At 31.5% G+C, this 16,806-nt stretch overlaps 1 protein-coding gene and 1 long non-coding RNA gene across 14 annotated transcripts; both read right to left on the reverse strand.

The window, feature by feature from the left end:
* Positions 1 to 1,671: 1,671 nt before the first annotated feature.
* LOC107934735 (uncharacterized) lies at positions 1,672 to 4,484 on the reverse strand. Of its 8 annotated transcripts, none has more exons than XR_005906360.1 (7): positions 4,184 to 4,483; positions 3,319 to 3,361; positions 3,000 to 3,085; positions 2,724 to 2,867; positions 2,425 to 2,533; positions 2,151 to 2,287; positions 1,672 to 2,024 (listed from the first exon to the last, which is right to left on the reverse strand). It is a non-coding gene; the product is annotated as an uncharacterized lncRNA (long non-coding RNA). The 8 variants fall into 8 exon arrangements; XR_001694027.2 differs by having other exon boundaries at positions 3,191 to 3,361; XR_005906363.1 differs by having other exon boundaries at positions 4,115 to 4,483.
* Positions 4,485 to 8,540: 4,056 nt separating this feature from the next.
* LOC107934771 (pre-mRNA-splicing factor ATP-dependent RNA helicase DEAH10) lies at positions 8,541 to 16,058 on the reverse strand. 6 transcript variants are annotated; one of them, XR_005906364.1, is made up of 15 exons: positions 15,868 to 16,057; positions 14,100 to 14,198; positions 13,981 to 14,027; positions 13,802 to 13,882; positions 13,501 to 13,706; positions 12,985 to 13,402; positions 12,502 to 12,705; positions 11,906 to 12,066; positions 11,426 to 11,611; positions 10,894 to 11,125; positions 10,563 to 10,762; positions 10,277 to 10,411; positions 9,886 to 10,093; positions 9,685 to 9,768; positions 8,541 to 9,312 (listed from the first exon to the last, which is right to left on the reverse strand). XR_005906364.1 is itself a non-coding variant. In XM_016867281.2 (14 exons), the coding sequence occupies exons 2-13, from the start codon at positions 14,189 to 14,191 to the stop codon at positions 9,910 to 9,912; spliced, it is 2,157 nt and encodes a 718-aa protein (XP_016722770.2). In that variant the 5' UTR covers positions 14,192 to 14,198; positions 15,868 to 16,057; the 3' UTR covers positions 8,541 to 9,312; positions 9,886 to 9,909. The 6 variants fall into 6 exon arrangements, 1 of the variants encoding a protein (XP_016722770.2); XR_001694049.2 differs by having other exon boundaries at positions 13,501 to 13,717; XR_005906366.1 differs by having other exon boundaries at positions 13,802 to 13,902.
* Between the last annotated feature and the right edge of the window lie 748 nt (positions 16,059 to 16,806).

Genomic DNA, 16,806 nt, shown 5'->3' on the forward strand with positions numbered 1-16,806 from the left:
AGTGTTCTAATCGTCTCATCGTGCATCCTAATTTTAACAGTACCAATACCAATTACCTTATTGGATGAATCGTTTCTCATGCATACAACTCTACCTTTAACCGAACTGTATGTGGAGAACCATTTTCTGTTAGGATACATGTGGAAAGAACATCCTATATCTAGGATCCACTAGGACGTAAGCTCAAAGCTATCACTCGTTGACATTAGCAAAAAATCATCATCGCTTTCATCAGCCAAATTAGCACTGGCTACATCTTCCTCGTTACTCTTAGTAGCCATTTTATTTCACAATTTATAACAATATGCTTTGACATGACCTAACTTCTTACAATAGCGGCACCTTTTGTCTCACTTCTTTGATGCTACCAAAACAGAAGCTTGCCTATCTGCCTTGCTATCCGAACCAAACTCATTGTCAAGTTTGTCTTTACTCAACAAATAACCATTCACATTCTCGAACGAGAGTTTGTCTCTGCCATAAATCAGGGTCTCCTTGAAAGACTTGTATGGAGAGGGTAAATAGCACAATAATAGCATAGTCTGATCTTTATCGTCAATCTTAATCTCAACATTCTTTAAATAATTCAAGAGAGAAATAAATTAACTAATGTAATATCTAAGAAACTCATCTTTGTTCATGTGATATGTAAATAGATGTTGTTTCAACACTAAATGGTTAGTCAGAGACTTAGTTGCATAAAAAGTTTATAATCTTTTCCACAATGCGGATGACGTTTTCTCCATCAATACATCCTACAATACCCTATTCGCGAGGCACCACTGGATTGCAGACAGGGCATTTTCATCAAGCTCTTCCCATTTTGTTTGATTTAGATTCTCAGGTTTTTGACGCTAACATTTTGAGACATTTATGTAAAAAAACGCAGCTATAGAACATGACCTTTAGCGGCACTTTTTCCACAAACGCCACTATAGAACATGACCTTTAGCGGCGCTTTACCACAAATGCCGCTAAAGAACATGACTTTTAATGGTGCTTTTCCTACAAACGCCGCTAAATAACATGACCTTTAACAGCGCTTTTCTCACAAACGCCGCTATAGAACATACCTTTAGTGGCGCTTTTGCTACAAATGGCACTATAGAATAGACCTTTAGCGGCGCTTTTCTCACAAACGCCACTAAAGAACATGACCTTTAAAAAATATTTTAATTAAATAATATTTATTTTATATACTTTTAAGGATAAATAAAAAAATATTAATTAAATTAAATTTTCTATTAAAATTTTAAATTTAAAACTAAATATAAAAATCAATGAATTTAAATTTAGAATTTAAAATAATAAATTAATTACACAATTAAAATCCAAAAGTTAGAACTCAAGTTATCTTAAATATTAAAATAAAAATTTAGATTCAAAACTAAAATAAATAATAAAAATTAGATTAAATATAAAGATATCAATAAAATAAGATATTATAATGAAGTTACTTAAATGAAATAAGGACTTAAATCATAACCATGTAAAATATAAGATTTGAATATTCATTCCAATGTGAAATATCACATTGATTATTTAAATTGATTAAGTTGCTAATGAATATTCTCTTTTCTAAGTCAAAATTGTAATTCGTGTTTTTCTTCTTTCAACTCAAATAAAAATAAAATGTTGAAAACAAAACAATTAAATAAAAAAATAGAATAATTAGTTTACACGAGATTATTATTAAGTTTATGCAAATATGCAAGTAGACGATTACAAAATTGGGTGTAGTTTTTGATCAACTAATTAGTTGATCCTACTGCAGGTTCTATCTATAATCTGCTTAACTAACATACAAACATAAGGCACTCTAATACTTTTTTGCACATAAAATATCTGAAACTCACACCTGAATTCGGATTCAGAGCACATACGATGTCAACTCATGTTGATCAATACCATTCTTATTCGCTACTGCAATGCCTCCCACAAGCATTCGTAGAGAGGTAGGAGCCAGTCATTATGTGCAGTCTGCAAATTGTTCTTGGACCGCAATCTAGTGTAGTTGGTTGTTCCTGTTCCATTTGCCACCAGTCAAAACATAAAAGAGCTATTGCCACACAAAAAGTAATCATCAAAACGATATCCAAAAAAACAATATACAGTTAAATTGTGAGAATGTAGAGAATACAAAACGGTACCGTTGTTCTTAGATCCCACAATATTACTTTCCCATCATAAGATGAAGAAACTAAATGAAGAGGAGACGTATTGTGCCACTTGTAAGCTGAAATCTAAGAACTATGTGAAGAGAACTGAAACACGGGTGCTGATGTTCCTTGAAAAGTAGAAAAAAAAGTTTCAAATGAGATGCAGTTTCAGTGGTTTCATGTGTCTGCACATGCAACAAGTAGGAGAAAAAGAAGCGAAAAGAAAAAATATATAATATCATACATGAAATTATGAATGACAGACCTGGTTTACGAGGATTCCATATTCTAAGAACTAGATCGGAACCACCAGCTGCGGTGAGAGCCAATCCTTCACCTCCTATATCAATGCAGTTGAGGGCCTTGCCACAGAACTGTGCATGAAAACAAAAGAGGGACCGGGTTAGGGAAGTAAAGTAAATGAAAGAAACCTAAGAAATAATATCCTTTTACCCTTTTTTCTCAGATGAACAAAAATGGTACATCTAAACATAGAACACAAGTGCATGCAAATAAAATAAAAAATGGATATAGAGGGAGAAAGAAAGAGACAAATAGACATACTATATCAGACAAATATTTGCCTGTCTCGACATCCCATTTTCTGACAGAGTGATCCCATGATGCCGAATAAATTGTATCATACTGAGGCCAAACCACAAAAGAGATGTGCTGTGTATGGCCCACAAGTGTAGAGACGACTTTTCCCTGCATAAAACATGAAGGATGTAAAAAAAAAGCCAATGCTTATAAATAAATGCCTAAGATTCTTTAGAATACAATTGTTATGTCATAAATGCTTAATATCGATGACTAAAATGTTATAGATGACCACTAAACCTTCTGAGTTAATGATACGAACAGATGAAATTGCACCACTGGGTCCTACTAGCATATGAGTACACCATCCAGCTTGTTTCCATATCCTTAAGAAAATTATATAGAAAAGAAAACAAAAACACGATTTCTGTCAAATTAAATTCCTCCGAATAAAACGTCCATAAAAAAAACATGAAATTTAATCTATTTACCTTCCCAAACTATCATAGTAACCAGACAAAATCAACTTGCAAAACAATGTGTACTAAGTAGTGTTATGGAAGTGTAATGCTAATGAAATCAAATTCATTTAATATTCCTTTATAAATAAGACTAATACCCAGAATAACAGTAATGCTATATTCCAGCAAATTAAATTACACCTGCAAACAATGAACAGCCATGAAATTAAAAAATAATCTAAGGATAAACAAGAATTAAATAAGTTAAAAACATGATCCATTAATGTATTTTCTAAACCAAGAAGCTATAAAAACATGATCCATTAATGTATTTTCCAAACATCTATTTAAATACTTCCATCCAAAATGCATTTGAAGATAAAAAAAATTGGCTTAACAAAATAATAATTCAAAAATTAATCTAAAGATGAACAGCCATGAACAACCATGAAATTATATATATTGTATTTATATCACAACAAAGTAGCCATGAAAACTTATATAATAAGGCTTAATTTTTATATTAATTTTTATATAATAAACCCATATCAAGCAGGGAAGGATGTGATAGTAAGAGAAGAAAGGCAGATAATACTCGATGTCATATCACAAAAGATAACCAACCTTCTCCAAATATCTGGTCCGGAACCTTATTACCTTCTAATTCTCTCAATCTCTAAAACAACTTATTGTTATTTGTTATAGACTACTATGGAGCTCAAAATGCAGGCAAAGTTACAGTTTCTATGCCATGGAATATGGATGTATCTTATCAAAGGAGTCTGGAATATACGCCAAAATCTCATTAAAACATAGCATAAAGTTTTAGCAAGGATAATCCAATGAGAACAAGCTAACTATAACTACCGGAAAGAGTTCAGATATATCAAACAGTAACAATAAAAACACAGCAATCATTCAAGGATCGATCATATATAGGAATAGATAAACAACCTTGTTTCTATTGTCGGCAACAACAACATATAAGGCATTGTTATGAGTTCAAAATACCCGAGAACAAACCTTCAAAATCAATTTCAAGGCTGCCGATTTGGGGAAAAATAGTTGGGCTGCTGATTTTAGGTGGAACTTAAGGATTTCAAGAGGGGAAGAAAGAGTAAAGAGAAAAGGTTGGGGAAAAAAAGCAGAGAAAAAAGGTTGTGCTACAAATTTTTGGAGAAATTTAGGGATTTCAGACTCCGAAAAAAGGGGGAAATGAAATTCAGAAGAAAGGGGAAATGAATAAGGTTCATCGAGGTTATTGGTTGGGTAAAAAAGGAGGAGAGCAAAAGGACGACATTTTGCCTAAAAGAAATCAACCTTTGCGGCGTTTATCCACTAGCGCCACTAAATCCCTACATATTGCGGCGTTTAACCAAAAAACGCCACTAAAAAACCTATAAAAAGGCACTGTTTTGATTAAAACAAAATAACATTTTGCGGCATTTTTCACCTAGCGCCGCTAAAGCCCGACCTATTGCGGCGTTTTAACAAAAACGCCACTAAAAAATCAAATAAAACGGCATTGTTTTGATTAAAACAGAATAACTTTTTGCGGTGTTTTTTCACTAGCGCCGCTAAAGCCTAACATATTGCGGCGTTTCGCCAAAAGCGCCACTAAGAAATCCAATAGAACGGCGCCGTTTTTATTAAAACAAAATTATTTTTGCACAAAAAACGCCTTTATTGGTTATCTTTTGCGGCGTTTATGATAAAAACGCCGCTAATGCCTTTGATACTACTAAATATTTAAAGAATATTTTTATAAAAATATTTATTTTGTCTACTAAAATTATTAGTTTAGTGATTTTATAAAAAAATTATTATTACTATTTTTTAGAAATTGGATTTTTATAATAAAAAAAAACAAGTTGTCTCAAAATAAATATCTTATATTTTAATAAGAAAACAAATGATTAAATGGCTATAATTAATTATTAAGTTAGAATTATCCAATGTAAGCAATCAATCTCTCACATATCAAATTTCTATTAAAGATTGAGACGTTAATCATGATTTTAAATTATTCTTTTCTGATCTAATCTCCATTTTATTAAAGATATTTCTTCCTAACTAAAATATAACTATTTTGTTAGATGTTCGATGTGGAATGCTTTAGTTTTTGTATTTCATTTTTATTTGTTATAATTTGGTCCTATCCAAAATAGATAGTTACCTATCCATATCAATTTGTTACTTTTTTTTATTTATTTATCAATGTTTTTTTAAATCTAATATTTAAATATATCAAATGGTTTAGATTAAATATTTTTAAATATAAAGGCATTAATTTATTGTATAAAATTTCATCATTTAACAAATCTCAAGTAAGCCTTAAATCCTAAATCATTTAATATATATAAAGTTTATCTATTATCTCTTAAATAATTTAAACTATAATCATAATTTTAATATATTAAAATTAATATTATCTCTTTTACAATTATATAAAAAATTATTTAATATATAAATTAAAAAACACTAATTAATCTAAACCCTAAACCTCTAACCCTTATCCCCTAACCCTTAAATCATAAAACATAACCCTTAAACCGTGAACACCTAACCCTTAAACCTTAAACCCCAACCCCTAAACCATAAACCATAAACCATAAACCACAATCCATAAGCCTTAAAATAGTAACTCATAAACCCTAAACCCTAAACTATAATGATAATTAATTCAATATTTTAAATTTAATACTATCTCTTTTATGATTATATAAGAAATTATTCAATATATAAATTAAAAAACAATCCGTCATATACCCAAAAAACTTTAAAATTATTTTAAATAATAGTATTTTATTTTTTTTTCATTTTTAACAAATATTTTTCTATGTTTTTACTTTTAAATTTTTTTACGTGTCATTATTTTTTTGAAGAATTTAAATATTCAATTAAAAATAAATTATTTTTAATTAATATAAATAAACCAGTTAAATAATAAATAGACAGATAAAATATTTTTTGCGGCGTTTTTGACAAAGTGCTGCTAAAGCTTGATCTATAATGGTGTTTTTCAAAAAGCGTTGCTAATGCCACTAAAGCCCTTACTGAATTTTTTGCGGCGTTTTTCAAAAAGCGCCGCTAATGCTAGATCTATAACGGCAATTTTCAAAAATCGCCGCTAATGCCACTAAAGCTCAACATAAAACGACGGTGTTGTGCTTAATTTTTTTACGGCGTTTTTCAAAAAGCACCGCTAATGATCAACCTATAGCGGCTTTTTTAAAAAAGCGCCATTAATTCTTGATCTATAACTGTGTTTTTCAAAAAGCGCCTCTAACTATCGATCTATAGCGGCGCTTTTTATCCAAACGCCACTAAAAACCTGTTTTGCTGTAGTGAGAACAACCTTTTTCAATCCATTCTGAACTAGAATTGTCATCATCCGAACTTATCACAGATTGAAATTTGTGACACCATCGAACTTCTCAATATCAAACCTTATTGTTGTCATCTCTGAACGAGTTGATCTACGAAAATTGAACTAGCTCTAATACCACTTGTTGGGGATTGACCCGATTAAGCAACGAACAAGTAAAAAATAGCGGAAGTAATTGAGAAATTGAACACACGAATTTAACGTGAAAAAACCCCTCTAAAGAGGATAAAAAACCACAAGTAAAGATAATTTTACTAGAATGGCAAAAGAACGAAGAGTACAAAAGATAGAGATAAAAACTAAACCCCAAAACCCGAAAACAAAGAACCCTCAAAACGTAAATAAAAAAATTTTCAAAACCGTTATGAGTTCTAATCTTTAATGGTGTGTTTTCTAATGTTGTAAAAGAGTTTACTTATAGGCTAAATTCATAAGTCAAATAAATTATACTAATAATACTAAATTTTCTAGAAAGAAAATATATTTTGTTAATTTAACTTGCAAGCAATCTCTTATTTTATTTAATAGGAATTTAGGTGACACAACTCTAACAAAAACTAAATCGATCCCTGTAGTAATAAAGAGATTAATTTGATCTAATCTTTCTAATACAAGGACTTAACGTAATAACAACTTATTTAAATACAATTCATAGACTTTATGGATGGTTTCGGATGAATTTGATTTGAAATTAATTAAATCAAGTTAATACATTTTTAATTTAGCTTTATTTCATAAAATTTTAAAATGGATCTAATCCAAAATATAATAAATTTATATTATTACATGATTTCTATAAATATCTTATATATTAATATTCTTTATCAGCAAAAAGAAACCTTTTTTAGTTTTCAAGATCCTTTTTTTAAATGGAAACACTTTTTTTCCTGAAAATATTGTGATTACTAAACAAAACTTGAAGCCACTTCATATGACTAGTTTTGGAGTCTTGAGTAGAAACAAGAAAAAAAAAAACAGAAGAAAAGGTGTTCTTCTTAGTTTTTAACATTAAGTGCTTTCCATTATATTCCAATTGTTTCACTGACCCACTTTATTATATGAGTTGGCGGATAAAATGAATATAAATACATAACACTGTTACTACAATTGTATTTCATAAATTCTAGACCCACCCTTTGAGGTTGACTGCAAAAATTATATACTTTCTTTTTGAGACTAATCTCCTCTAAGTTCTAATAACGATTTCAACAGAAAGCTAAAACATTATAAATTACTTAAACAATCATTTATTTCAACAGATTTATTATTTTGTATAATTTCAAAAACACCTAAAATAACCATTCTTTTTTAATAATAAAAATTGAAGATGAATATTGATTTCTTTAATCTACCATCACTCTAGCGGCACCTTTGGTTTGTAGAAATGATAACCGTGAGGTGAAAATGGAATAAATATAAAATAGATGTTGCGTTGATTGAATGAAATACACATGTATGATATAACATTGTCTGGCTTACTAATATAATCATGTTATAGAATATATTAGGTATAAATTTGAAATAATATTTTATTTATAAAATTAATTTCATTGTTGTTTTAATTTATTAAATAAAAAATATATTTCTAAAGATAATTTTTAATTTATTTAAAATTAATATTTATTAATATTAAACACTTCAAATAAAAAAATATTTTTAAGTATTGAAAGAAAGAAAAAGAAAACCAAAAAGATATCTCAGTAGATAAGAAGAGATCATTACCATCAGATCATAAAAGGGCAATATTGAAGGAATATTTTTAAATTATTCCTTGATGCCTTAAAGAGGCCATCTATTGGGTGGGGTAATGAATGCCAATACAAGCCCAGCCTGTAATAAGCACCTATACGGTGAAAGCTGTAATTGGCAAAACAATGAACCAAACAATTGAAAAAATAGTTAGCCCAACACCACATAAAAATGATTCCTGCATCTGAAACTTCATTACTAATCTTTTCTTTCTTTTGTAATATGAATCAGTAAAGATCAAAATTATTTTTAATGAAATAATTTCATTATAAAATATTAATACAAAACACAATTTCTTAATAACAAAACAAACTACAGACAAGTCATTGGTTCAATGGCACGTGATGAAAGTAGACACCAAATAAAAAATTCAAATCAATTACTTTCCACATCCCTCTAAAATTGGGCTAAAAAAACATATGAAACAAGCTTTTGATATCACTTTTGTGAAGCAAGTAAAAATCTTAACTCATCAGATCAGACCTAATTCGACCCAACCTGACCCGACCTGATTGGGACCATACATACCCTTTAACCAATTTTTTCCCAGTGTAACTTGTGCTATAAGTTATTCTTTTACTTATAAGGTTCAAACAATATTCTAATCCTTTACAAGCTATTCTTGAAAAAACAACAATGGCGAAACTAGCTAACCAAAGAGAGATCATTACAAACAAACTACACTTGAAAAGATTAGCCCTGTTAAGACCTGGAGGAAACCTTACCTTCATGTTCACGATCAGTGTTGGAATACGTAACTTGGATTAACATGACATACAAAGATTAATAACTCCATCCCAAGTGTACAGATTGGAGAGAGCTCTTCCCTTCAAGTTCAAGGGGCCTCCATCAACTTCCATATTTGAAGTCCTACAAACTGAGAGAAGCCTTCCAGAAGTACTGAGCTATGCTTTTTGAATTCCATTGTTGGAATGATTTCGTCACGCCCAAGTATCTCAAAGGCAAACAATAGATATCTACTTACGGATGCAAATCCGCAATCAACATATTTTTGCTGTTGCAAGGCAAACAAAAATCAAACAAACGGATCTGGGAATTAATAGATGTCAAAGGATAAGTAAATGGCAAATTCAAACATGCAAGGAATCCCACCCAACATTCAAGCTAAAGAGCAAAAAGATCTATTCTGAATTTTTAAATTATTATGTAGGCACACAGAAATTGCATATATTATGACCCTCAGGTATTGGTACATGTTAAACACAGGTATTTTCAATCTTTTCCAAGATGTTCATGGTCTCCAGGGGGTCCTTGGATGATCCAATCACTATACCCACATCTAGATATGCATTGGTCGAACATAGGAGTCAAACACGAGTATTTCAAGAAAAATGAAGAATCCAAGCAATATAAGCATATATTATACCTAAATTAAGGCAGTACAACTTGGAATAATCCATTCCGTTACAGATATCACTGAACACATTCTTTTATTTTCTCTGCCCCTTACCTGGAAAAACCCAGTACAAATTAACCAGTTCCAAAGCAAAAGTGAAATGTCATTGATGTAGAACTTCAACAACATAATCAATTGATAAAAGGAAAAGAATAGTCAAAAGGAAATTACCAGTTAGTACTCATATGAAAACTGCTACTCCTGCTTGGCATAATAGTGGGGGGCTAACTCTGTCAACCAAAGGCCATCAATTATTGTTATATTGCGGATGTACTTATTAGTAGTTTTGACAAACTCGTTGAAAATAATGCAGTCCGCTTTTGTTCGGAATAACACAGATGTTGGATGGATCTGCACCACCTCACCACTTGCCAAAGCCCTGTCATTTGGTTAGGTAAATGTAAGGAACTTATAGTTCAGACCTCTTGAACAACTAAACAAACACTAAATGCTGATCTAATACGATCAAATGAGAATATAAAGCAAGGGAAGATCATGTAGAAAGATGAATGCATCCTTAAAAATGAATGCTCTAAAAGCTACTATCAAATCATATCCATACCTGTATGTTCCGTCAGGTTGCTTCAAAGCTGCATTGAGGAAAAAAGCAGCAGCAAGGCATCTGCGGAACTGAATTGTGTCGTCTCCACAAGAAGAAATGCAAAGGCCTATTTGTTCAACAAGTCGGCAGATTTGACTGCAATGAAGCAACTAATAGACTTAGCAAGGCATACTTACAAATTTTCGGAGATACATTTTCAAGACTCTTGTTTACAGAAGAGTTTTAATGTGTGCGAAATAAGAGAGAAAGTCCCAACAAACTACATACGGGCATGTGTGTATCCAACCTGTGGATGTCACGAGCATGCCGTAAAGAACGGCTATTGATGAAGTTTTCCTTGCACCACTTTCTCATAACTTTTTCAGCCTTATCTTTGCCAATCTCAGACTTTCTCTTCTCCAATAACTCAATAGACGTTCGATAAACATTAATCAAAGTGAGATGGTCTCCCTCGGAACTTGCAAAGCATTTCTTTGCAGTTCTTGCCTGTCCAATAAGAAAAAAGGGATTTTATGTGTTTTCATCATTAACCGGTAGAAAAGAACATAGAACTAAATCAAAACATTTAAGTCCACATGCATAACAAGGACAGAAGTTTGTCGCAGACAATATAATACCTCATCCAACTTCTCACGTGGCTCATAAAAAATAGATTCTACTGAAAGCATTGCGACAGCAATTAACATTTCATCCAGGCACTTGAATTGGCTAGCTAGGATGAGAGCTTTAGAATAAACAGGATCTAATGGGAGCCGAGCCATTCGACGACCAACTGGATCCGACAGTTTGAATTCATCAGTTAAAGCACCTAGCAAGATCAACTCCTCCAATGACTTTTTAATAGCTGCGCTGTTCAAATGCAAAAAAGAGTCATTCACCATTATACACCATATAAAGCAGTAATTAAAAAGTTCACTTTATCCAAATTTGCTCAATATTAAGCAGTGATCAAAATCAGGTAGATGATTTTATCACACAATCAATGTTCTATGATCTGCAAAAGATGATAACATAAAGCAAAAGAGATCTACACAATTAGCTAAAATTAACCTAATCAAGTTCCATCAATGTTCAAGGATCAAGAAATAACTAGAAAAAAATTTGCATAGATGCACAAATAAATTAAGGAAAGCCTCTAGAGAAATTCACCTTGAGGGTTTCTCTATGAAGTCAAACCCAAATATATCATCGACACCCAGGGCCTTGAGCTGCAAAATGACATTTGAGAGGTTGCAGCGCTTAATCTCTGGCTTGGTTGAATCCTCAAGCTTTTCAAACTCGCTCTCAGGATAGAGACGGAAACACTTCCCAGGTCCTTCACGCCCTGCACGTCCACTAGAGCAAGAAAGAATATATCATTATTTTTTAAAAGAACTTCCATCTTAACCATCTCATTTGCCAAGTACCTTCAATTATAAACATAAGAGAAAGGGCCAAATATTAATAGGTAAAACACAAACAAAATTGAAATGCAGGTCACTTAAGAAGCATAAAATAGAATGACACAGTTTAAGCCAAAATGCCAGCAACAACCACTCCCTCAATCCTTCTTGAAAACCACTCAATAAACTGAGATTAAAAAAAAAAAAGTTAAACGTAAAAGAAAAATGTTTATCATTCATCCCCTACCTTCTCTGTATTGCTTGTGCTTTTGAGGTTGGAACAATAATCAATGATTCCATCCCCTTGACTGGATCATAAGAACGAGCTTTTACAACTCCAGGATCTACAACATACTTAATTCCAGGTATTGTCACGGATGTCTCAGCAATATTAGTTGCTAGTATAACCTAAACATAACAATGCATTGACATGATTAACTGATCGCCTGAATGAAGGTTTCATCAAATTTTATTTGACAAACTAAAACAATAAAGCAGAAATAAATAAAATAGATGTCAACCAACAAAAAATGGTCTACAAGACTAAATTTATTATTCAAGTTAAAGACATCTTTAAGGTAAAGTTGTATCATACTGTAAACATAAAAGCAGTAATACAAGTTTGATCAACATAGATTGCATTTAGAGAATATAAGCCCTTGCTACCCTATTCTCGTTTTAACATTAAGAGTAATCAGATAAAACATGATTTCAGCAATGTAAGGACATTACATTGCACATAATTCTCATTCTGGCAACATCATACACTGTGTATTCCTTACATTAATTACTATATCAAAGATCACCCGTTTATACACACTATTAAATAATTTATGAAGCTACCTTACGAAACCCTGCAGGAGCAGGTGCAAAAACTCGCATTTGTTGTTCTGAAGGAAGGGATGAGAATATAGTAACTGTTTTCATGTTCCGCTTATCTTCAGGTAACCGTTGTAAATTCTCATGGATTTGTTTTTCAACCGATTCAATCTCTTCTTGCCCAGTCAAAAACACAAGAATGTCACCAGGAGCCTCCTCCGAATGAATCTAATAAAGTGTAAGTACACATCAGGATCCATACGGTCAATATTTTACAAAAGTATTCCAATGGCATTTTTTAGGAGAAGGCATTCCCCACAAATCATAAAAATATAACTACAAATCATAAAGGTATACCTTCAACATATAACTACAAACAAAAATATAATAAACAAATGATTCTGGTAACGAGAAACACACTGTCATTGTCATAAAAATTTGAACCCCAGAACCAGTGCAAAGATAAAATAAAAAATGAAGACAACTAAAAGAGTACTGCCAACAAACCTGGAATATGGTGACAATAGCAGAATCCAGATAATCAGTCTGGGGATTGACGGTATAGAATACACCAACTGGAAATTGTCGTCCTAGAACACGAACAGCTTTTGCACCACCAAAGTATTTAGAGAAAACATGTGCATCCAAGCTGGCAGACATGATGATCAATTTCAAAGGTGACAAATTCCTCCCCTGGCATTGCTTTAAAACACCAATGCAGGGATCAGCATTTTCTTTCTCCAAGATTGCACCATTGCTTGCCCTCTTATGACCAACACTAGTTTGATCTTTTATATAGTTGGACCTCACATTTTGTACCCTTTTAAGCAAACCCAACAATACATCAGTGTGGACAGTTCTTTCATGAGCTTCATCAATAACTATCACTGAATACCTACAGAGATACGGATCCAATAATGCCTCCCTGAAAGAGGGAAAAAAAAAATTATCAAACCAGCTAAACATCAACTCCAGCATAACTAAACAATATAAAACAAGATGTCTTTAACAAAAGAAGATTACCTAAGAAGTAATCCATCAGTCATGTACTTGATCCTTGTTGAGCTTGAGGTGACATCCTCAAACCTAATTGAATACCCAACTTTTTGTCCCAACTCAACACCACATTCTTCAGCTACCCTTTTCGCAACTGTGACCGCAGCAACACGCCTCGGCTGCGTTACCCCAATAGTTTTTCCATCATGGCAGAACCCAGAATCAAATAAATACTGAGGTATCTCTACATAGAAATATAACAGCCTATAAATATCACAACGTTATCAATTGCAGTTAAAAATAAAAACCCAAAGAAAGTATTACGCACGGGTTGTTTTCCCACTTCCAGTTTCTCCAACAATGATTAAGACATCATTCTCTTGAACCACCTCAACAAGTCTTCTCTCAACTACAATAAAAAGGATCAACCTTTGTATTTTTAAATAGAAAAGGCATAAAATTAAAAGTAATTTAATCCAAGGAAGAGACTGTAGGAATCTAACAAACCTGAAGCAATAGGAAGCGACTTCCGATGCTCTAAAATCTTTTGTCTCCTGCAAATTAAAAGTAATTATTAGATTCAAATTCCAATTCTTAGAAAAAGAGACAGAGTGTGAAGAATGAACCTGGCAAAGAAATTGGGTTTGTTGTTATTATTTCGGTTGTGCTTAAAAGAGATGTTGCCGTTGGGTTGTTGGGATTCCGCCATTGATGGCATCTTTGCTCTGTAACAGAAAAGGTAAAACTACTTGAGACTCAAAACTAAGGGTGCGCAATCAGTTGATTCAGTTCAGAAAAATAGAAAACCAACTTAACTGACTTCCCTATTTGTATAAAGCGAACCAAATTTGTATAAAAACCAAGGAAACCGACCAACCATTTTTTCGGCCAGTTTGGTTATAAAACCAACCAAGCCGATTTTTTCTTTTACAAAACAAGGCCAGAGAAGCAATAATAGCTGTAATAAAAATATTAGAGCTCCACTGGAAGCTCAATACTCTAATACAATTCATATTGACTAATAAAATGAATATAACCCAGAATGCCAGGCATCAAGAAAATAACATCCACCATAAAATCAACATAAAAAGAAAAAGGGAAGAAAAAAAAAAGTAGACACGGTAGTTAAAGCATACAAATTTAGACAATATAAACCAAAAACATAAATTTTGAGACAAATTAGTTACTGAAGAACCACCAAGATCAGCCTTGTGATCTGTTTCACTGACAACTTTTCATAATGGGGTGGGCAGGCATGCCAAAGAAAGAAGTGATTCATCGAGAACAGTTAAGACTTCATTTTGCAATATTGAATCAATGACCCAAATAACATGTAACCAAAGGCATTCATATGGAGCAAAACTAAAACACATAAAGTCGAGATTTATGATCGATATTGAATTTGGGAAGCAATTTTTCAAACCAACAAAAACAATAACCTTATAGAAGCTTTAAATTTAAGTGAAGCTGCGTAATATGTCAGTAGCAAACTTTTCTAGAGGGAAACCCTATCCCCAAAGTTGGTGGCAAATATGAGAAAACCGGTGCAACTCAAGTAAATGCATGGATGATCTTAAAACTTTGAAGTTATAACTTTCTTCTTGCAAGCGAAACAAAGTAGGAATGGCAGTAGGTCAGATTTCTGCATTTTCTGGATTATCCAAATCCACAAATATCCGAATATCATTATCCAAATCCGCATCCAAATTAAATATCATTATCCGCTGGATATAGAAATCCGCAAAAATCCAAATCCAAATATGCTAAAATTGAAGTTTTAAAAACAATATAAAATCAAACAAAAAATTAATTTTAAATAAAATTTATTCATAATTAAAAATAAATAAATGCCAAAAACTAACAAAAGTTAAATTAACAAAATAAGTGCTGATTGTTGAAACACACTACAAGCAAACTCAAACCTGCTTTTGCCACATAATTTGTTGTAAATTATCATCAACACTACAAGCAGGCTTCTCGATACATTGTAACTAGCCACTTAAAAGACAATTACTAGCAACCACCAATACATTCAGTTATCAAATTAACAGAATAAATTATCAAAATTCTACTGATAGTACATATAAACTCATCTCATTCAACAAAAGCTACAAACATGTTGGCGTTACTTCCAATTATGCATTTCTTCATCATTCTTCACACTTCCTCCATTTTTTAATACAACCCTTTCAAATATTCCTTTCAAATTTAATCCCACCACCGAAATCATTCAAACACAAGTGCGGCAACTATGTCTTAAATTACAAAAATCTTCAATTAATTTAAACATGCACAAAATAACCCAGCAATTCGTAACCTTCAACATCAAGAACATGAGACAATAATCCTACTTGGCATTGAACACAGAAAAAAAAACATGGTAATAAAACTAACCCTTCAAAGGAGATGAGAGAAGAGTGCTCCAAAGAAACCGATGGGATAGGCAGTGGTGAGAGCAAAGGTGTGGCCGGTGGTTGGTAGTGAGAGCAAAGGCGGTAGTCGGTAGTGAGACTTGAGAGGCGATCTGGGAAGTTTAGAGGTTAGGGCTTGGCATGTGAGTTCTGTTTTGGGAATTTTAACTTTTTAACTTTATTTTTAAACTTTAAATAAACTATGATTATATTGCTTTATTTCATTATCTAGTGTCGGTTTATATCAATTTCTAAAATAAAATAAAATTTTAAAAATTAAAATATATTTTAATTATAATTTTTAAAATTGAATTAGTCATCAAATTGGTATGTGAATAGTTTATATAGTTTGATTAAATAAATTATTAAAAATATATTTAAAAAATAAAATAAAATTAATTCAATTAATTTTTTTATCTTGGTTCGGTTTGTATTAGTTTACATGTCAACTGGCCTGATGCTTCTTTCAAACTAATACCCTGATCGGTTAGCCCGGTTCAAACAATCATGACTTTAAATTTTTACACTTTTTACATTTAAATTTTAATTATCTTACTTTATTTTAAATAATTTAATATATCTACTTTTTGTATTTATAAATCTAATATTTACTATTTAAATTAATTAATTACATTTTAAAAATTAAAATTTAAAGATTAAAATTTAAATTTAAACATATTAAAATTATCAAAATAAAAAATTAACTACTTTTATAAAATGTAAATAAAAAATTATAGTAAGTGTGTACCATGTGCCAGTGTGAGGAAGATCCTATGAATCTTTTGAATCTTATTTTAATATATAAGTATAAATAGAGCTTGGGTCTATCTATATATCAATTTAGTAATATTTAAATTTTCATATTAAAAATTATTCATCAATTAAATTTATTTATTTATTATTGTGAGCCATCAACTTAGTA

This window comes from Gossypium hirsutum, chromosome A12, assembly GCF_007990345.1.
Source record: "Gossypium hirsutum isolate 1008001.06 chromosome A12, Gossypium_hirsutum_v2.1, whole genome shotgun sequence".
Lineage (NCBI taxonomy): Eukaryota > Viridiplantae > Streptophyta > Magnoliopsida > Malvales > Malvaceae > Gossypium > Gossypium hirsutum.